The sequence below is a fragment of the Clytia hemisphaerica genome, unplaced genomic scaffold (genome assembly GCF_902728285.1).
Source record: "Clytia hemisphaerica strain Z4C2 unplaced genomic scaffold, Clytia hemisphaerica genome assembly, whole genome shotgun sequence".
Classification (NCBI taxonomy): Eukaryota; Metazoa; Cnidaria; class Hydrozoa; order Leptothecata; family Clytiidae; genus Clytia; species Clytia hemisphaerica.
In genome coordinates, this window is record NW_027104191.1 from 1 (window position 1) to 22,309 (window position 22,309).

Sequence of the window (22,309 nt, forward strand, 5' to 3'; positions counted from 1 at the left end):
GGAAGTGCTCTAAATTAGGTTGGGCGGGTAGAGTTTTAACTCTGATTTTTAACGCTAGACTTAAGTTAGGAGCTTAGGATCTGAGGAACTAAAAGTCCAAGAATAGTCCAATAGGGCTCAATAGGGCCAGGAAGTCTATAAACCCCTCCCAAATTGAAATATTCGGATAAATTTGCCCAAAAGCGACTTTTTCGCCCGAACTTTAAATTGCTGAAAACGAGGAATTACCAAAATTCCCAATATATTTTGACCGAGATTGTAACTTATTTTCTTAGCAAATAATTTGATTATTATCAATTTAGATTGATTTGGACACAATTACGAATCCTTCAATTATATGAAATCAGTGTCCGACATTTTTCCATTGAAGAAGAAAACGAAAGCTCATTTGAACAGGAGACTGTGTTCGAATTTTGGAAGGTATAGGACTTTGCTGTCCATCATTTTTTGAGTGACAATGATACGGTGTTTGACTTAGTAAGCAAAGAGTTACTATACACTTTTCGACTCAGGGCTGGGGTAGCATTTAGATTATCTAAAAAGCTTTTACTTTACGAAATTTACTTTTTTATATAACTACCAGTAAAATTTTTCTGAGGCTCGGCTGTTCTTATTTCTTTTTGGCACTCTGAGCCTCAAATGGTTTTCATCCTGTTCTGTTATAGGGTGTAGTTGAGGTATTTTAGACGTTATAACCAATCTTTACTACTTCGACCCCTAATTTGCTTAAAATTGAGTAATTTTAGGCTCAGCATTGTTGTTGAATTGTTCTTATTTTTTGGCGATTTTGAGCCTTTGAGATTGTTCTTATAAAATTGTTCTTATAAAAAAAGTATAGTGAAAAAATTGGCTAATTTCAGGGCTCTTGCCTTATAGTAACCTGGTTGCTTATTGTAAAATAAAAAAATGTTTCTGCATTTTCTTTACAGGTTTTGAGAGATATGAAGAATGGAATGAAAGAGACTCGAGCATGGGATCAAATCGAAAAATTTCTTCAAAATGTTCTGAATGAAAATGAACAAAGGCAACCCCCAAGGTAAATTTTATATAAATCCGAATATTAAATACAAAGTTTTTACAACAAAATGTTTTTCTAAGTGCTTTGTAGGATTGTTATCGGGTATTCAATTTTGAGAAACGACCCTTTCTAAAAACCCGTATCATCGTAACTCTTTCTTCATGGATTTCAAATTTTTTCGAAACCTCTTATTCAATAGATCCAAATCACTGAAAACATCATTCAAGAAAAATTGTGCTCAGTTTTTCGTGGACATCGTTGAAGAGTTCTGTTTCAGCAAACATAACAACGACACCAACACTCAGCAAAATGAAGAAGTTCTGAAGAAAATCATGCGATATACTTTCACATCAAGAGGTGATCAAACAAGAGAATTTTCTCCCATCGCTGATGAAGCAGATAATTCACCTGTCATCCGGTCTTTTATACTCCAACAACTTATGAAAAGGTCAGTTATATTGATTCGTTCATTTTTGTTAGTTTTTTTGTCTATTCGTTCGTTCATTTTAACACTTCACTCACTCACTCACTCAAACGTTCGTTCGTTCGTTGGTTCGTTGGTTCGTTCGTTCGTTCGTTGGTTCGTTCGTTGGTTCGTTCGTTCGTTCGTTCGTTCGTTCGTTCGTTCGTTCGTTCGTTCGTTCGTTCGTTCGTTCGTTCGTTCGTTCGTTCGTTCGTTCGTTCGTTCGTTCGTTCGTTCGTTCGTTCGTTCGTTCGTTCGTTTATTCATTCATTCATTCATTCATTCATTCCAGGGAAGTTGAGGTGGATGTATATTTCGATCAATATCTTCGAGATAACATGCAGTTCGCTCAAAATGACGAAGACAAATGGAATATGTGCAAATTGTTTGTCAATTGCTACGAGGTAAAATAACTAACAATTTCTTTCTTTTTTCGTAACACATTTTAACATTGCATAAAGTAAGACGATCAAAAGTTATCCATTAAATTGATAATTTACATCAACTGAAATAAAATCGGTCGAAATTTGTGATTTCTTTCGGGCTTGATTTAAGAACAACGGTCCGATGGTTAAAAACATCAGTATTGTATTGTACTTCAATGCCACTAGAAGAATAACATTAATATTGTCATATTCATAAATAACTTAAGATATCAATTGCAAAGGTTGTCAACAAAGGTTTTAAAAAGCCCCTACCGTATTACTTCAAATTAAAGCCCTGGTCGTTTATTAAATCTTTAGGAGGGCTGTTTAAAAGAATCAATACGGTTACTGTTTTCGAAATTTTAGGATAACCAAAGTGCTGAATTAGCTTTTCAACGAGGAAACAAGTTTATTACTGAAGAATACATCACTCAACTATCAAATTTTCTAAACACCAGTATCCAGCAATTAACCATAAATCGGAACGTTCATGAGATCTCTGCCAGTCTTCTCAAGGATGTTGCCAGAGCTAGAGTTGCCATAACTCATTCGTGTGCTTTGCTTACAAAGCTTTATATTGGCGATCACGAGAACAAAGATGCAGATAAAGATATATTGAGAACATTCTTTCCATTATTGATGAGGTATATTTTGTTTATGAATAAAAATGAGAACTTAGTGAACAGGAGACTCCTGTAGTATGAAAGCAAGGCAATTAAGTCTTTTTCTCGTTCTATAACTTTCAATTGAATAGGAAGCGCAAGCAAATACAGTCCAATCTCTCTAATTCGATCCTCTATTATTCGAATCTCTCTTTAATTCGAACTGAATCTTTCTGTAATTCGAAGGAATTTTTGGGCCCCTTGAAGATTGAATTAGTCAACTGTAGAAAAATTCGTTTTATTTTGACCACATGATCAATATCGATGAGCAATTCACAGTCGCTTCAGGGTGACGTCACATATTGTCCTCTCACTGCAACGGCTTTTTCCTATTCTATGGCCCACTCTCTGATTTGGATTTTGATCATGAGATAAAAAACGATGGGAAAAGAATAACAACCTTAAAATTCAAAACAAGCCGACTTCTAGACCAGGGAGATTTTAAGCTAAAAAGTCAAAAAAATGCAAAAATTCACTTTTTTAAGATTTTGACCGTTTCTTTGACCATTTTTGGTCAACGAGTGAGCCAAGAACCTCCAAATTTGGCCCTGATTTACTTGATTCTGTCCACCAGCGAATTAATTTGAAGTTTTACCACTGGACACTTTTTTATCATTCAGGTAGGCCCGCTTGACTGCTTTAATTTCCCTTACCTACCCCCCCCCCTCCTTTAGCCGCCGCCCACCCAGCACTTCCTAGGCGCCTAAAAGAAAGAGGAGACTCTTAGCTATCCAACGGACTATAAACGAGCTTGTAACTGCTTCTAGATCTGGAGATATAAGCCTTTAAAGTTTGAACTAGCGATTTTCTTTAAAAAAATTAGAAACAAATGACGGTGGCACTTTAAAGGGTTAATAAACCAGCCGAGGCTGGAAGGTCAGCCAATAGAGCTTAGCTAGATAGCTTTAAAAAGTGGGTTAACATGCACTGAAACAGAGTAGACTAAATATTTTGAATAATGTACAAAATGTGAAACATTTGATAACTTGATTTAAAATTATGTAAAACAAGCCTGAGAGCTCCTCCGACCCCCCCCCCCCCCTCGAGAAGCTCAAAGTATACTTCTCTTTAGCATTGTCCATATAGTACGTACGCAAAGATTTTCCAAATATTTGACACCCCCTCCCCCCTTGTATGCAGAGAACAATAGAAATGACTTTGTTTAAACAATAGATGTACGCTTTTGCTAAACCCCCTCTCCCCCCTTCACTGTGTACGTACTATATGGATGGCCCCTCCAGTCTGGGTAAATAAATGTTGTAGTTTAGTACCGTCAAGTTACACAACATGCACACAACCATCTTGAAGACTTTGCTGGTCGCAAATGATAATCGAAAGCAAAACTTAAAATTCATAACTATGCGGGGAAGCTCATTTTCCCCCCGTTTTGCTTTAAACTCGCTTTTGATTGGTCTATGAATTTGGGCGATTGATTTACCGCCTTGGCGGAATAAACACACAACCATAATAAATAAATTCAACAGGGCAGCGGTGTAGCAATTAATTTCAACTGGGAGTCCTCTCTTCTGTGCCAAGCACTGGCAGTGTTTTTTAAACTTTAAAACAATGTTAAATGAAGACCAGATTGATCTGTTTGTTATGGCTGTGCAAGTTGTGACGAGAGTGTGCATGTTGTGTAACTTGACGGCAGCCCGCTTTCTGCAAGTCTGATAAGAGATATCTATAAACTGTTATCGCCATTCATTCCATTCCATCATTCAGTCAAAATGTGCGCCAAGGTTAGAAAAGGTTAGAAAAACACAATCTGCGTCCGGAACTGCGTGAAAAATAGTTTGATCAATTTGAACAAGAACTGTATATATTAATATTAATATAAATGATCAAATTCCAAAGACCATTTGTCATAATTTTGCAAGTCTAATAATAGGAGATGTGATGTCATCATTTGGTTCCCCTCATCTGATTTACGGTCAGCAGGTAGAGCTGGAGAGTCAGAAAGCTTTTCCGCTGCTTTGCTGGATTTCCACTGTCGACCTCTGCACGCTCTGTGTTTAAAAGTTTTCAAATCGAAGTAGAGAGCCGCATGCTAATGGAGAGTAAACCGAAAACACCAGTTTATCCATGGTTTCTCAATTCTAAAATTCAGATCAGTCCACACGAATTCCCTTTCAACAAGATGTATAGCTGCTTCTTAACAGAAAAATATTTTCGACTGACCGGCCGAACGACTCCCACTTTTTAAAGTAGAAATGACGGGAGTCAAACAGTTTTTTGCGATTCGCCTTTATCACAAACACGTCCAAGTCCAAAAAAGCACGATTGCATCCAGTCTTTATATCAAATTTATACAGTAGCTGTACTTTTGTAAACTTTATCAAATTCCAATAACATTATAACACCATGAATCCCCCTAGAGGCAAACAAGAAAATATGTTATTATTACAAAAACTATTAAAAAGCAGCAATAAAAAGTATCAGAAAATTCAACACAAAAACTTGAGCAAACGGCTTTAATAAACCTTCAAAGGATGTAGAAAAAGAATCCCCTTGATGAAGATCATGTGTTTGATTTGCCGAGTTAAAAAAATAAATGACAGAAATTGAATCTTGCAACAGATTTACACTGGAAATACTTTGGTACTTTGGTACAACACTGACTTATCACATCTGACTATCGCTCAAGCCGCCATCTTGAAACTACATTATGATCTGTATAAACAACGCACGCTAAAAGTACCCAAAAAGTTAACCCGATCGGAAGAAAGTTTAGAAATCAAAGTGAGATCGGAAAATCGGATTTTTTTTTTGCCGTCTCATGGAGGAACTGGAAAATTTTACCTATTTGAATGCTCAGCTTAGGCTGACCAATTATGAGGAGTGCAATAGATGTGTGTTTAATCTGGGTCCAATGAATTGATCTAAACTATTTTCTCCTTTGAAGGTTTTGTCAAGAGGGTTGCAAGAACACCGAAATGCATTTGTTCATTTTAAAACAAATTGTCTTCGAGCATGGCTACCGAGAACTTGATCACGTGATTGAAATGTCGGAATATGATTGGCTGAACATGGAAAGAGAGAACACTGATCCTGCTAATGTATGAAACAATTTTCTGTTGAGTGTTTCGGAGATAATCGTTGTGCATTGTTTTGTATTACTTCGAATAAACTCCTCGGGTGTTTATCAAGTTTTTTGGATTTTAGGATCGGCGTTTATTTTATAATTTATAACCAAGGTCACTTCAACAAAGTGAATGGGACCCGCATTTGAAAGAAGGGGGGTTTATTCGGAGTAATATAGTATTTTAACTTTTAAGACAGTGTGGTGTTTATAATTATAAGTCTTATCCTTTAGTCAGGTAATATTCTTTCCTGACCAAAATTTTTATTTTCATTATCGAGAATGTAAAAAAGTCTCCTCTTCGCAAGCCTCGTTTCCTTAATTGCCAAACAGTACTGGGAACTTAATTAGATTTTTTCTTGGTCTATGTAGAGAAAACTTGAATGATCTCTGTAGGGGAGTATTCCGAGTGGGATTGTCAATTTAGAATCTTTTAATCTAGAACACGGGAAACGACCGGTTTTTGGTGTATGGGATTGCTTACAAAGAGATTCGAGACCAGATGGCAAAAGAAGCTCTACAAAGAAATTTGAATGCTGACTTGGAGCCGGTATGATTTGACTCTTTAAAAAAAAAACGAGACAAAAATTTTGAGAAATAATTCATACATTTTGTTGTTTTTTTTTCCACAGCGTAATGATATTGTTGTCCAACTTGATGTCCAAGAGTTTTGGAAGATAGATAGATAAATATGAGCCCTCCTAATGCATTTGGAATGGGTCCTGCCTACGAAAGAGTAGGAATCACGGCGCTGTGAGACACTGCGATTTGACAGACGCTGCCAAGCCATTGCGTATACCATGACACTCGAACGACACTGGGAGAGCAATGCTTACTTGAGGTCGAACTTTATGAGTGCCACGGCACGTCACAATATCTGAGTTTTGGAAAAAGAGGCCTGAAAAAGAATAGTTTTCTTTTCCTCGAAGTATCTAACAAAAAGTGATACTTACAACCTCTGATATAAAATCATTTTATTCTAGGTTGCTGTGGTTGATGAATTAACGACCAGTTTGGCATTATTGCATGAAAGCGTTTTCGCCAATTATCAACCCAAGCCTGAGGTATGGGACCATCAATCTACCATCTTATGTTAAACCATAGAATGTCAAGCTGCCACCAATAATCCTAAGGTTTTGCATAAAGTTGATAAAAGGAGGGATCGGACGAACCTTTTCAGACCAAAAAATTCTTGAAAATGTGTAGATACCCCCTGGAAAATAGCAAAATCGTCCATCCCTTGTATGGATATGAGATGAAATGGTCTATTGTTCTCAAGATCAAGGTCCAAATAATCTTCATTCGTTATGATAATTCATTTGATTTCTCTGCCTTAGCAATTGAATCAAATGATGAACCGTTACCAAGCAAATGTAAGCTTTGAATTCTTCGATTGATTTTGAATCTAACCTATTTACCTTATTACTAAAAACCTATTTACCTAATGACTAATTAACCCAAAATGTATGAGCGATTCATAGAGGCCTATGTGTCCACACGGTGGCCTGCTAATTTGTAAAACTGTTATTATTATTTATAACAATTCCTGAAATTTTCATCCATTAATATGACTAAATTTCTTTCTATATTCGATTTATTCTCTTTGTTTGACTCGTAAAACCTGCTTAAAGCTCATGACCATGTAGGACTGTGATCTGTAAAAGCCTTCTTGTGCTGGCCGGTCAAAATCAAATATTTCTCGTTTCGGAGCTAACTATTGACATCGAATTATTGGAATACACGTTTTCTTTTAATAAGAACGTCAAAAATTTTGGAAGTCTTCAGATGTTCTTAGTTTTTTGGATTTGAAGCCTAAAAATGTTCTTAAAATGTTCTTATTTTCAGCATTTTTTGAGCATTTTGATGTAATTTCTTAAGAAAATGCATGTTTTTAAGTCTCCAAAGCCTTAGAATGTTCTTATATAGTTTGTTTTTATAAAAAAAAACGTGTAATAGATATAAATAATATTTTAGCTGACAAATAACACCAAAACGATTGAAAGTTAACCCAGCTGGTACACAACGTTGTTTCAACGTTTATCTAACGTTCACAACGTCCATATAACGTTATTTTAACGTTTAAACAACATTGTGTGTCAGCTGGGAAAATAAAAAATACTCTAATTTAATTTTTTAGGCACTACAGGAGACTATTGCAAACCTCCAACCATGTCAATTGGAGCGAGATATTGTGGAAATACTATACCACTTCTCTTTGTTTTTAAATGAAGTCAGCAATGGTGTTGGGATGCTGCGATTATTCTATTTGCTTGCTCGACAGCCCGATGCTTGCCAGGTTTGTGAAAGGATTGAATCAAACATTGAAAAACACCCCTTTCTCACAGACCTGGTTGGATTTTTCCAGCCAGTGGGGGTAAAAATAACGGCCCAAAGCTCGATGGGGATTGATATTCCCATAATTTTTATGGCAGGGGAATTGAATTCCATTATTTTCGAGCAGGAAAATTCAGTGGAGATGGAAAAAATAGCACAATATTTTGCAGTGGGGATTAGCTTATCTGATTATTTTCAGCAGGGACAAAAATCAGGATATAATTTTCCACTGGGGACTATATTTTGGCTAATTTTTCCAGCGGGAAGGGGTCCCAATGGGTCTGTGAGAAGGAGATGTTCCCTATCCAGATAGCGGACAACTCTGACGAGCTGTTCTTGAAATTCTGTAAAATGTGTATTTGTATCTTTAATTATTTTCTAGAGATAATGCCTGCTAATATTTTTGTCGTTTTTTTCTTTTTTCATTTAATAAATATCTAAATCTTTATCGGCATAATACCGGCGGGCGGGCTGCGAGAAAAAACCGAAATTAACCCGAAAATCAATACTATGCGTGTTGAATTTTTCAAATTTGCAACTTTTCGAACGATTCGAAAGTCCTACGGCCAAACTCACTAAGTTAAATTTAAATTTACGAATTTGTTAAATAGTAATACTTTTCTAGTAATATTATCTCATTGGTAGATTCTTTTTCTTCATTAAGGGATGGTATCTACCCACAATGCCAAGTGATAACTTTCAAGAGATTTTCAATACCAACAGAAGAAGAGGTCGCCATGATGGTTTGAACCAGTTTGTTCCTTATCGTAAGTACTTTAAGGGCAGAAATTTTCGCGGGCAGAAACTTTCGCGAGGTTGCAATATCGCGAAATTTCGCAGATTTAACTTTCGCAAAATTTACTTTTGAAACGATTTCAGCGGATATAACTTTCGCGAATTTTAGACGGTTATTTCATTTTGCAGGCAAAAAAGCGATAAAAATTCACAAAAACTGAAAACTGAGTATAAAATAGCAAAAAAAGTGTACTTTTCGCGAAAAAAACTTTCGCGAATTTCTCTTTAATTTATTACTTGGCAGAAACTTTCGCGAAAAAGGGCAAGAATCGTGAAAGGATCTGCCCTTAAAGTAGTCAAACCTTTCCTATGGGATTTCCTCCACTTCCCAGTTTGGTAATTTGGTAATTGGGTGTTAAAGATTTTCATGATATTACTTTCAGGTCATTGATTTTCGCGTCCAGAAATGTCGTAAATGACCACTAAATATAAGAAATTAAAGTCTATTCACGATAAGTGTGCACTCTTTTTTCATTTACCTATAACTTTTGAAGGAATTCTTCAATTTTTATAAATTTGGTATCATTGGAAAGATGTTAGTGAGTGGAACAATTTGAAATGAAAAAATCTTTAAAATAATTCTAAAAATGAAGATGAAAATGAAGAAGAAAAAAATGAAGATCTTGTTGAAAGGTGCTATAACTATCATTTTCACTGAAGTGAATCCTTGATTATCGAACATTATTACTGTAAAAAATTTCTCAAAAATAATCATTCAGTCAAAAGATATCAAGCAAAGTTATAAGCTGATTGACGTCTAAAAACGCTGTTTTCTGCTGTTTTCTGCTGTTTTTTGGGGTCAATCACTTATTAACTTTGTATCATAACTTTTTATTGAATAAATATTTTAGTAAAATTACTTCATAGTGATGATCTCCTAAGATCAAAGAATCTCTCCAGTGAAAATGAAAGTTATAGCATTTTTCTACAAGATCTTCATTTTTTTCTTCTTCATTTTCATCTTCATTTTTAGAATTTTTTTAAAGACTTTTTTATTTCAAATTGTTCCACTCACAAATATCTCTCCAACGATACCAAATTTATAAAGATTGAAAAATTCTTTCAAAAGTTATAGGTGAAAGAAAAAAGAGTGCACACTTATCGTGAACAGACTTTAGTATCCGTTGTTTTGGGATAATCTATTCCCACGAAACAATTAACTTTGAACTTCAATCAAAATACGAAAGATTTCTGCCTAATTCGCAAGATTTTCTGGCATCAAAGGCAAATTTCAATTATAGAAGACATAATTTCTTTTTCTGTTTCACTCTCTTTTTATTTAGAATGTCCAAATGGTCACGTGTATGTCATCACTGAGGTATTGGTTTTGATTTTCACCATTTTTTTCTTCTCGTTCCGCCTTTTAAACCATGAGAATCAGGCTCTGTACCAGAGTGCATCTCACGTGTAACATAGCGCAGTACACGTTTTGTTATAAGAACAACCAAAAACTTTGAAGCCTTTGATTGTTCTTAACTATTTGGGTTTTAAGCCTAAATATGTTCTTAAAATGTTCTTATTTTCTCCATTTTGTGAAAAGTCTTACCCATTTTCCTAAAAAAATTGGTTGTTTCCGATTCCGTAAAGCCTTCAAATGTTCTTAACTTGTTCTTAACATTTTGACCATCGAAGCCTTTTGTTCTTATAAAAACAACGTGTATGAAATTATCGGGTCTCTTTACGGACAACGAAGATCTTGAAAAGTGAAAAGAAACGCAAGTTCAGTTTAAGTTTCAGCCCCTCTAGTTATCATTGATTTGTGTTCGCTGATGACTCGAACAAAGTCTTTTTGAGACGTTGCTATTCTTACCTTGTATTTAATCTCTTGACGTTTGATTTATAGTGTGGTCGTGCAATGACGAACAGACCATGTCCCGAATGTGGTGCAAACATCGGTGGACGTGATCACACTCTAGACCAACAAAACAAACGAGTCGATGGACAAAGGTACTCCATGTTATAGGGTTCTAATCATGAAAATTGACGTAAAATCAGTTATTACGTCATTTACAACCAATCAGCTATTGGGTCCGTGGTGTAATATCAGAAAACATTGCAAAATGGTGCATATCATGAATACCATTTGATTAAACATCGTTTTTGAAACAGAAGAATGAGTGAATTTGTTTCGCCTCCTGCGCAACAGGAGGATCTTCTTTTAACTTTTCTTTATCACCATCAGAAGTAATGTCTCTCTTCCTACTTCCACATCTGCACCCATTTTATGGTCGCCATGAAAATCCATCCTGCATCTAGACAATGTTTTGTACTTCTTACAGCTTATAATTCTTCTATATATTACACATCACATCAAAAAGTAACTACCTTATTACACGAATATTACTAGTAATTTTATTAACGCAGATTGAAAAAATTCGTGTTAATAAAAACCCCCTTAATTAAAACCAGCCGCGGTGTCCTTGAAAAAGCAAATAAAATTCGTGTTAATTTTTTGCGTGTTAATTTAAAGACCGTTGAATACTTGCGTAGTAATATTTGTGTAATAAGATAAACATTTTTTTCCTAGAAACAACACATTAGCTGGCTACAGTTGTGGTTCACATCAACAACGACCACAATTTGCAGCTCCTGAACGTCAATTGAAACCATTGAACAATCTCCTTCAACGACTTCTCATCAATCTTTCCATGCTTCTTGGCTGCTTTGAATCCAACCCAAATGTATGTAGATTCCCTACACTCCCTTTTTCTTGACATAATAAATTAACTATACTTAACAGTTAGACATTGTGATTTGGGAACGGAACCAATGTGGTAATCTGGTAATCTTTATTCTAATTCAAGGTAAGGTAACCCACAATATGTCTTGTTCCAAAGAATTTCTTTTAAATTTAATTTTTTATGATTTCAGAGCATTCTAGCCTTGATCCACCAAGCACCAGACCATGATGTTGTTGGCTTCTTTGTGAACCATCTAAGATTAGACTTTCGATTGTTAAGAGAAGTCCTTGGTAAAAACAATGAGGATATTATATTACTTATTCACTTGTTCATACGACATTTGAGGACGCTTAATCTCAATCATCTTGACCAACAAGGTATGAAAAGTTTCAGTTTGTTCGCGGTTAGAGTGCATACTTTTTTGGTACAGTATTGCAACTTTCCCGTCCCGTTGTAGAAGGAAATCCGTCCAGTGTAATTTTTCAACATGGATTTTCGCCCAAATAACAAGCGTTTAAAGCAGAATTTTCGTGAAATTGGAGTCATACTTTTTTGGCTGGATAATCCGTGTAATATAGTTATGTGAGTGTTGTATGATAATACGATAAGTGTATTACGCGATCTTACAGTTGGTTCCTTACATTGTATTTTGCTTGTTTCGACTTATTTTTACTCTGCCTGTATTAATCATCTAGCATGCTAGACTGGATATATTTCCTCCTCAGCTGACACATAACGTTGTTTTAACGTTCTTCTAACATTTTATGAACGTTAGGGATGGACGTTGTTGTGACGTTGTGTGCCAGCTGGGTCTTTTGGTGTAAAAAAGCAAAGGAGCGCTGAAATTGACAATCAGAGGTTCTTTGACGCTGGAATCCATAGCGGCTAGTATATGATACCTCACTATATCGTATCGATCTATTTCATATATAGGTGCAACTGTCACCCAACTTCCTCAACCAAATGGAAGAAATCAATTCGAAAACGATTTCGATCTCATCTTTGTACAATCTTTTGTCCAGGTAAGTGCTTTGAATTTATTTTAATTTCAACAGAAGGAAAAATCTGGGATCCCCCATTGAGGATTTTAACAAGATTAGGATCATCCTCGTTAGGGTCCTGGGGTCCTGGCTAGGTCTGCTTTTGAGCTTTATGCCCGCCTACTCGCTTTGGCGGCCGGATGCTCCTTTCGACGACTGGATGTTCGTTTCAACGGCCGGGTGGTCATTTTGACGGCTGGAAGCTCCATTCGACGACCGGATGCTCATTCCGATTCAACGGCTGGATGCTTAGTGCGACGGCCGGATGGTCATCCCAGATGCTTTATCGGTTCGAAGATTTCGAGTCCGACCCCCCTCTGATAGATATCTAACTTCAAATTTTCTTTTTGAATTTTATTTGTTGAACCTTAACTTTAAAATTGCAAAAATATTTCTTATTTTGTTGTAAAATTTAATTTCAAAATTCTTTTCGAATCTGTACACTCTTTTTCTTATAATAATAATTTTATAACAACAACTTTATAAGAACAATGCTGACAATGCTCAAAATTGTTGAATTTAAGGGTGCAAATAGTAAAAACTACGGTATAAAGCCTAAAATGTCTTTATGTCACCCTAAAAGTAAGAACAGGATAAGAACAATTTAACACTCGAAGTGCCGAAAGAAAAAAGAGAACAACGGAGCCTCAACAAAGATTTACCTCTTTTTTTTAATTTTGTCTTCATATTTCCAGAGCTACAACAACGACTTAGAAGGAACCAAAAGGAGGTGTCTTGATGATTTACAAGTAGGCGCTGATCCTTTAATCAGAAGACTATACGAAATCGATGAACATCGTGAAACACCAACCAGCAATTTTGACGTCATGAAAGCAACTCAATTATGGAGATATCGACAACCATTGAGTATCAACCATATGCGAATGAAACTTCAAGAGAAATTCACACAAAATGGCGGCGAAGAATTTCGACAGCTTTACCGTTTCTTGAATGAGGTATGAAGAAGAATTGTTTGTTAGAAATGACGAGCACCCTCCGCTTCTTTCACACTCGTAATGCATGTGACTACCATTGATTTTAAAGCCCTAAGGGCTAGATAGAATCTTTTACCTTCCCAGGCAAGAAAAAGCGAAGCTTCTTCGTATTTTCCATCCAGAACGCGCCTAGAACGCGCCGTAATCATGACGACGGATATTGTATCTAGCGGCTAGCGGTTCCTTTGTTGTTGAGAACTGCATTTTTTTAAATCTAGCGATAGATTTTAGTTTTATTTCGGTGTTTGTGTAAAAATTACGCGCGGGCGTTCTAGATGGGAAATAAGTGGTTTCATTTCCCATCCAGGAGTCTCTAGTCTAGCTCTTCGGGCTTGGAAGTCAATGGTGACTACCTATCTTGGTAATGAATATAATAGACGGTCATTCCGAGAAATTGTCAACGACGATTAGGGATAGTCCGCCTCTATGGGTGTTGTCGAATGGTGCATGGGTTACGGTGCTTCTAGGTTCCTACTGGCCGTCTCCAGTCAAAAAGTGAAGTAACGCACGCCTTCCTCTGGAATGGTCGTAGATCAGAGTTTTTCCCCTTAATTGGTAATATTTTTCCATTATTTCCGCTATTACGATCCTTTGTTACATAAACAAATTTCTGAACACCATTCTACTCTAGGACACTAATCAAGTCAAGCCCCTTAGAAACCGATAATAACACCTGAATAATAAAATTTCAGTACTATTTAGCTATCAAGGGCTCGGAAATTAATCTTTTATCCCATTTGCTGATTTTCTGGAGGAGCCCATTTAAATTATTACAATTTTTCTCGGCTTTTGGAAATTATGGTAAAATTTCTTGCACTTTTGTAGGAGAAGTATTACGAAAAGTCTGTCAAAGAACTACCAAAGCTGGTGGAGTTCTACAAACTCTTACATTTGCGTTACAAATATCGAATCGATAAGAAGAAAGCCAAAGAAATTACCATCGGGGATTTTTTGAAAGACCTCAGCAAGGAAAAGGGAAACAAAGGTTCGTGTTATTTTTTTGATTGGTCTCAATTATGAATCTTTAAAGTTTTCGAGTACATGTTTTTAAATGAAAGAATAACCCAAATTTTTTAAGTCTTTGGATGTTCTTAATTTTCAAACTTTTATAAAACATGTACACATACCTTAAGCCAAAAAAATGCTTTATTGTCACTTTTGTTAGTGTTTTTGTCCATTTTCCTAAGAAACAAATTGGGTGTTTAAGAGTCGGCAAAGCCTCAATATGTATATAAAATCAATATATACGAAAAATGATAGATACCAAAAAGTAAAGACGAATAAATGATGAAAAATTAAATTTTCCGAAAATCCTTTAGCGGGACTCCTGCTTTATAATCTTGTCCAGGGTTTTAGTTATCACTGTCTTCATTATAAATTCTATTCTTATTTTTCATCAGAATTGTACAAGAAGTTACAACAGACTTCTAAAGTTGTGTTTAGAGTTTGGAACCAGCTCTCAGAAGACCTCAAAGAACATGGTAAGAATCCTGTATCAATAGTCTATTCTTAAACATACACGCTTTTTTTATAAGAATTGTGTACTTTGGCTGAGGGTGAGCATTATTCTTATTTTTCTATTGTTCTAACTCTGAAATCTCACCCTGATATTCTTATATAAGTTATTCTTATAAAAAAAAAGCGTGTACTCTCTCGAATTACGAAATCCGAATATTTCTATAATTCGAAGAGAATTCTTGGTCCCTTGAATTCAACTGTAGTACCCGGGCTGTAAATTCTTCTGTAAAGGCTTCTGCTCATCCTCTAGCGAAAAGATTTCTTATATAAAGGAAGCAAATCTATAGAGGTCTGAGATTCAGACTAAAATTCTACTAGACCACTGGATACTTAAGTATGATCAAATTGTCCATTAGTTCACCTTCCAGATCATTATGCGTTTTCGTATCTAGGTTTATGATAGGGTACTATTAATTTTTAAAACAATTGTGGATAATAACCTAGATGAGAGATGAAGGTTAAAATTTGGTTAAAAGGTTAAAGTTCTCTCATCTGACAGTCCCAAACCATCTTTTTCCAAAACAAAGTGAAACCCTATGTTGGATTTAATGCTTGATTAATTTTTTTTAGGGCCATTCAAACCAGATGCAAACTTCCATCCTGAGAAACTGGATTCCAAAACGAAATTCGAATATTTCCTGGTCTCGAATGAAGGATCCGGTCGTTGTTTGCAGTCATTGATCAGATTTTTGCAATATATCCAGAACGATTTCTTAATATTATACCAGCAACTACCTGGTGCTTTCATTAAAGTTGTCGATATTAATGTTTTAAAAGAATCAGAAGTAATCAGGTTAGTATTTTTCATATGATATTAAAGTTCCCAACTTTTTTTTTTTTTCTTTATTGAAACATAAACACAGGGTTCACTACGAACATATACTACAAAACACTACTAAACACATTAATATAGTCCCTCGCACCGCTAGAAACTTAAGTTATATCGCCAGAGGTAATAGACTACGAAGAAAGGAAAAAGTAAAATAAGGTGTGACGTGGAGAGAGCCATGGTTGTAGTAGACTAAAATAACGCACCACTGAACCTTCCAGATTCATGGATATATTCAACGACAGAAAGAATTATAATTTGATTTAAAATTAAAGTCAAGCTTTCATCGCCGTATAATAAAAGCCGACAAAAGTAAGAAGGGTTTAGTGGGAGGAAAACCAACTCTCGGGTAACTAATAACAGTCCCCACCCACGCTGATTATCTTTTAGAAAATGTTTATTAAGATCTTAGAACACATTCTTCTAATCTCCCTCCTTTTGCTTGATTTTGCTTCACTCCTTTAAAACAGGATACAGACCCCCTCCCCCGGGTATTTCATTTAAAGAATTTTCCAACCATCCGACTTATTCCAAACCCCTTGTCTATTTGTTGGTACCTAAAAGTAAAGGGCTCTAAGGACAGTTTTCGTAGAGGGAGAACTTTAGTTAATTTAAATATTTAATTTAGTATTTAGTAATTAAGTGTCACTGGCACCACAACCGATGCTCACTGTCTGTGTCGTTATGAATGGTTCTATAAAGCCATGCCCGACTATTGTCAATACCATGTTGCATCTGTTTTAACCAGTCCTGAAATGTTGTTTTTTTTTCTGAGAAATGTTTTTTATTTATTCAGGGAGGGTTGGTGATTAGTGGGATTAGCTAAAGCACGTTTCGTTGAGAAATATGTTAACAGTTTTCGATGGACGTGAAAGTACCCTTTTAATATCATTTCACGTTTAAAATAATTTCTCTATCATATAGATGAAAGCCGAAAGGGAAGATTCTTTTGTTTAAAATATGATATGTAAGCAAATGATAGGGGAAACGTTAAATGATGTCCTTTAACTCATAACATGCACCATTTGCAATGTCTTCTGACATTTCATCACGGGTCCAATAGCTGACTGGTTGTAAGTGACGTAAAATCAGTCAATACGTTACTTGCAACCAGTAAGCTGTTGGGTCCGTAGAAGACATTGCAACGTAGCCTGGTTAACCAAGCCAGTTTTTACAAGGCCAATATACGGCTGATTATACAATATAGTGTTATCGGTGCTTTATTGATTTTATGATGTACGGAATTTGCCTTGAAAAACTGACATTCAGTCACAACTTACCATTAGATTTTACCAAGTGACTGAATCAATCTGGCTTAGATTTCTAGGCTAATTGCAACGGTGCATATCATGAATATTATCTTCTGTCTGTAGGTACACAGCGGAAGAAGACTTGCTCCCTATCCTGTATCTGCATTGTGATTATTCATTGGCTATCGGTCAAGGTACAAAAATAGAGTACAATTTTCAAGAGATTGAACGTCGCTTCATGGAGAAAGTTTGTTATGGTAAATGCATGATCGAGAGAACGTTGGAACCGTTCAAATATCGAGATAACGTTCAAAGCTCACGTGAATTTATCAATATGAGGAAGAAAGTGCCTCAGGTATTTTTTGTAGATTAACGTAAGGTTTATGAAATCAGTCTTACCCGTTTAAAGGTTTTCTAAATCAATTTTTGAGGTTTTTTTCTGGTTTAATAATTGGTTCTGCTCAGTATTAGAGCATAAGATTTGATTTTTTGACGAGTCCTTGAGGCTTTTTCTTGTGTCCGGTAAAAATGTCTGTAATACCTTTTGAAAGTACACATTTTTCTTTCTTGATCTTCGTTGAAAATGCATTTCGCTGATACAAGTGATGCAGATTTAGATTTCCTACAGGACCAGTATGGTAATGATAGAAAACTTACCTTGGGCTACTAGTAATTGTTAACTATATTTCAACGTTAGAAATTCTTCCGTCTTAGACAGATTTCCGCCTAATTGAAGTATATAAAGAGGCTTCTGTCTCAAAACTCTGTATAATTCAACAAAATTTCAAGAATATGTGCTAATCATTTGTTTAAAATCCATTTACCGTCTCAGACGAAAAACCTTAATAAAACCACCTAATAATTATCCTTTGGTATCTTGAATTTCAGACTGAAATAGCTTATGAAGAACAGCGCAAGATGTTGGATGAGCTGAAACACATTGACGATCTCTCCAATACTTTGAAGGCTGTTGAAACTGCAATCGGTTTTCTGTCTGCTCACGGTGGAACACCAAACCAAAAATATGATGAATACTTAGATACAAAGTTGAGATATAATCCGAAACATTACTTAGCAAGCAAAACGGTAAGATTTCAGTAGGATATAAAGTGGAATATAGGTGCAAAAATGGCTATTTATTAGGTTGTTAAGCTGATCTTTCACTTTAATTTGGTGAATACGGATCTTCAGTTAAACTGAATATGTACTATAATTTTAAGTAGTTTCTTTATAGGGTTGTAATCTTTTCAGGCGAAATATACCTTATTAATATGTTCGGCTTAGTGTTAATCCTGATAGCAAGCTCCTTGCTGGTCGTAAAATCGTAAGTAGAAAACTCTACCTAGATTTAAGGATTAGCCCAGAAATTTAATTCTTTTAGACATGACCGGATTTGCTATGAACTATGAATGGAACATAGGAAGGGGTAAAAACTTGAACTTAGGGCCTCTTTTTTGTGGCGATGACGCCTTCGACCACCCTGTCAGAACAGTTCTTTACGGTTTTTCTTTTCATAGATGAAGAAACTGCTTCGATTGACCCACCTTTGTTCAGCATGGTTGATGTTGACCGTCGAGCGTGCCATTCGGATTCATAACAACGGACAGGTAATTTAATATTTTTTTGTGTCCCATCTTATCTTCTTACATAAGCCCTCGAGTAAACTTGCTCCAAAGTTCATAACCGGCAGTGAAAACGCACTCAGAGACTCGCACACTCATTTAATTTTGGAAATTGAAGAATTTTTGAGATTCGTGTCAAACGCAGAAAAGTACCCTGAGTATCAGAGGTTGAGTTTTCAAACAATATTTCAACCTCTGAAGACCAATAATAGAAATTTTATCGCGCATGTGTCAATCTAATCAATGTAGAAAAAATCAAAGATGAAGAGTAAATATTACCATATTAATGTCTAGCAGACTGCATCAGTATGCAGTTTCCTATTTACGAATTCCCCAGAAACCTCCAAGTGTAATTAGAATGAGTTTCTTTCGAAAGAAATCTTTTACATGATTCCCAAATGTATAACAGTAGTTACTAAACTATTAATTATGGAAATGCTATTATAATTGAATCGAAATAATAGACATGATTCTCTATCACTGACTCGTTTTAAAAAGCATTGATGACATTTTTGAGTTGTGTTTTCAACGACAGGAATAAAAGTATCATTTTGAACTTCATCCAAGATCTTGGATGGTCGTCGTGGTTACTTTTCTCTGCGTTGATTGCGCGCTGAATAGAATCTGGATTGGTCGGCACAGCGTCAATATATGATTTCGACCTGCGCTTTTCACGGTAGCAGTTCAGTAGTAGTTCTTTAAGATTACGTAATGTGACTTCGCTTGTCTTATCTTCCCATATCACTAATAAAAGCTTTAATTTTCTTTAAATTTCAGAACCCATTCACATTTGATGCGACCATATTTACAGAGCCTTTGGAAGGAAAATTATTGGAAGAGGCGAAATCTTCTTTCGCAAAATTTGATAAGAAGACCATGACGAGCCATTTGACTGAATACATGGTTTTAGAGCTCCCCGATAAAGATGCAAATTATGATACTTACGAGTAAGTATTCTTAACCCAATACCGTCATTTTGCTCTCTAAACTAAGATATCCAACGGCCATTTTCCAACGGGGATAGTACCAGGACTCTGAAAAAGTTAATTTCAGAAAGACAACAAATGTGATGTAGTTTAAGGGCGTTACCCTCCTCGGAGACCATTGATTACTTTATATATAGATACTTATTCATGTTCAGAAAGTTAGTTATTTTATCAGTTAGACACGAAATATTTTTGCCGACTTCTGGGTGCAACTTTTCAGTCAGTTGGTCTTGACGGGGAGTTGAATTTTGTGATTCCCACAATCAGTAATGTTAGGCAAAGCATTATCTCGGGAGAAGTCCATTTCTAGAGAGACATAACAGTGGAAACTTGAACCCAGTTACTTAGTTTACACGTCGATCAATAAGATAAAAATGTAGTGCAAGTTGTTCTGGGTACGAGATTTACAAAATTGATGAAATTATATTTTTATTACTTTAGATTATGGGAAGCATTGGACAATTACATGGCCGATAAAAACGAAATGTTGGGTGATCAAAAGAAAGCTGTTTTACCCTACAGTGAATTTATTCCTGAGGAAATCCAATTGAAACACGTGTACGCTTATTGGGGATTATTAGTTGGCGCTCAAAGTAAACGTTGAGCCGATAAATAATTTATCCATGTCAGATATTTCTGTAGATAAATTTTTGGTAAAAAATATTTTCATACTTTGAAACATAGCGTCTGTTCTGTTGATTTTATACAACGGTTCAGAGTTCCTAGAGATTAGTAGTGTAGTGTACAGGACAAATCTTTCTGATATGTGAAAGAGGCTCCCAGCGGACCTTCAATTCAAACAACCACGCAAATATTTTTCTCAAATTCTCTCAATTTTTGTCTAAGATACGAATCTGGATGTGCCATAGTGTTATGCTGATAACAAAGTTTTCAGAGTCGTACGGTGGTAAGCTTTCTGAAGAAAGGACAAATCTTCTATCAACTGTTCTGCTTTAGTTATTTTTTTATATTTTTAATGTAAATACTCTTTTGTTACTGCTTTCAATTCTGTTTAATAAATACAGTATATTTTTGTTGGACTGGGTTTTAATTTTTTTGAATATTTTGATTTAAAATTTCGTAGCTATTAGATTTTATAAGTCTTATGATCGCACATTGTAATTTAATTTCTATTGCAGAAAGAAACAATTTCACTATTTGTAATTGTACTATAACTGGTCACTTTGTCAACACACCCTCCCCGGAAATTTACCCAATAAAAAATGCCGTCACCATTCGTGTTAAAGCAAATATGTAATAGTTATTGGACAGTTGCGAGTACAATATGAGAAATATTTTACGAGTTCCGAGATTTTTCCGTGCAATATTTTTCGAATCTTTAGGCGAGGAAAATATACGGAAAATCCGGAACGATTGTGCAATTTTTGACAAAAAAACATTCAATTCTATTTCTAATGACGTCATTCCCTTTCAAATGTTGGATGTGAGCTGGGTAAACGAATCCAACAAGGTCCAGCACGAAAAAAAGGAGTAAATTTGATGGCGATCAAACTCCCATCCCTCAGACGGCCTGTGCAAAAAATTCGTTAAATCGTGACGGCCAGTTGTTCCACCCCTTTTTATGGGAAAATTTTTCGTTATTTTCACTCTTCATATTAATACCTTTCCAAAAAGTCCTGGGCCAAAAATTCTGTTTCAGCCATTTCGGGAAATTCAAAGCAAAAAACTTTTTGCTGACGTCAGCAAAAATTTGAAAAACTTATATCTCCTGGAATATTTATTGAAATGAGCTCAAATTTAGTAAGAAGGTAGGGTGGATAAATGTTTTTCATTTCCAAAAAAAAAAAATTCAAAAAATTGATGACGTCAGCAAAAATCAGCAATTTTCGTTTTTCCTTTAAAAAATGCTGACGTCATCAATTTTTTGGAAATAAAGATATTTATAAACTCTGCCTTCGTACCAAATTTCAGTTCATTTGGATAAATATTCCAGGAGTTATTAGCGATTTAAATTTTTGCTATTTTCCTTAATTTTCCCAAAATGGCTGAAACAGAATTTTTGGCCCAGGACTTTTTGGAAAGGTATTAATATGAAGAGAAGAATATAACACAGTAAAAATTTCTTCCAGAAAAGGGGTGGAACAATTGGCCGTCCCAAGCTTTATGATTTGTTGGATTTTTGTGTTGGTTGACATGGACATGACGAATATTTTTGACATTAAAACTTAAAATGCCAATAATTCCTGGAATTTTTATCGAAATGAGCTCAAATTTTATACATAGGTAGAGTTCATGAATATCTTTTATTTCGAAAAAAAAGTTTTCCAAAAAAATTGGTAACGTCAGCATTTTTTGAGGAAAAAAGAAAATTGCTGATTTTTGCTGACATCATCAATTTTTTGAGAATATTTTTTTTGGAAACGAGAGATATTTATAAATCCTACCTACGTACTAAATTTGAGCTCTTTCACCAAAATGACTGATACACAACTTTTGGCCCAGGACTTTTTGAAAAGGCATTAATATGACGAGTGAGAAAAACCAAAAATTTTTCCCGAAAAGGGGTTGGAATAACTGGCCGTCGCGCATTATTTGAATCGTTAATTTTTTGCAGGCCTTAACTTGCTCGAGCCAACATTTTTTTCTTCCTT

At 35.4% G+C, this 22,309-nt stretch overlaps 1 protein-coding gene across 1 annotated transcript; it reads left to right on the forward strand.

Annotated features, from left to right (window-relative positions):
- Window positions 1-302: 302 nt before the first annotated feature.
- On the forward strand, window positions 303-20,861 carry LOC136815026 (E3 ubiquitin-protein ligase rnf213-alpha-like; the record flags this gene model as incomplete). The annotated part of the gene is given in 25 exon segments (XM_067071459.1): window positions 303-420; window positions 930-1,036; window positions 1,218-1,466; window positions 1,774-1,885; window positions 2,273-2,550; window positions 5,471-5,624; window positions 6,090-6,197; window positions 6,631-6,711; window positions 6,985-7,020; window positions 7,785-7,943; window positions 8,646-8,748; window positions 10,060-10,094; window positions 10,620-10,723; window positions 11,304-11,457; window positions 11,648-11,834; window positions 12,391-12,479; window positions 13,193-13,453; window positions 14,318-14,477; window positions 14,893-14,973; window positions 15,581-15,803; window positions 17,213-17,444; window positions 17,978-18,175; window positions 18,607-18,696; window positions 19,489-19,658; window positions 20,139-20,861. Coding segments are annotated over 25 exon segments (3,652 nt in total), but the record flags the coding sequence as incomplete, so codon positions are not given.
- Between the last annotated feature and the right edge of the window lie 1,448 nt (window positions 20,862-22,309).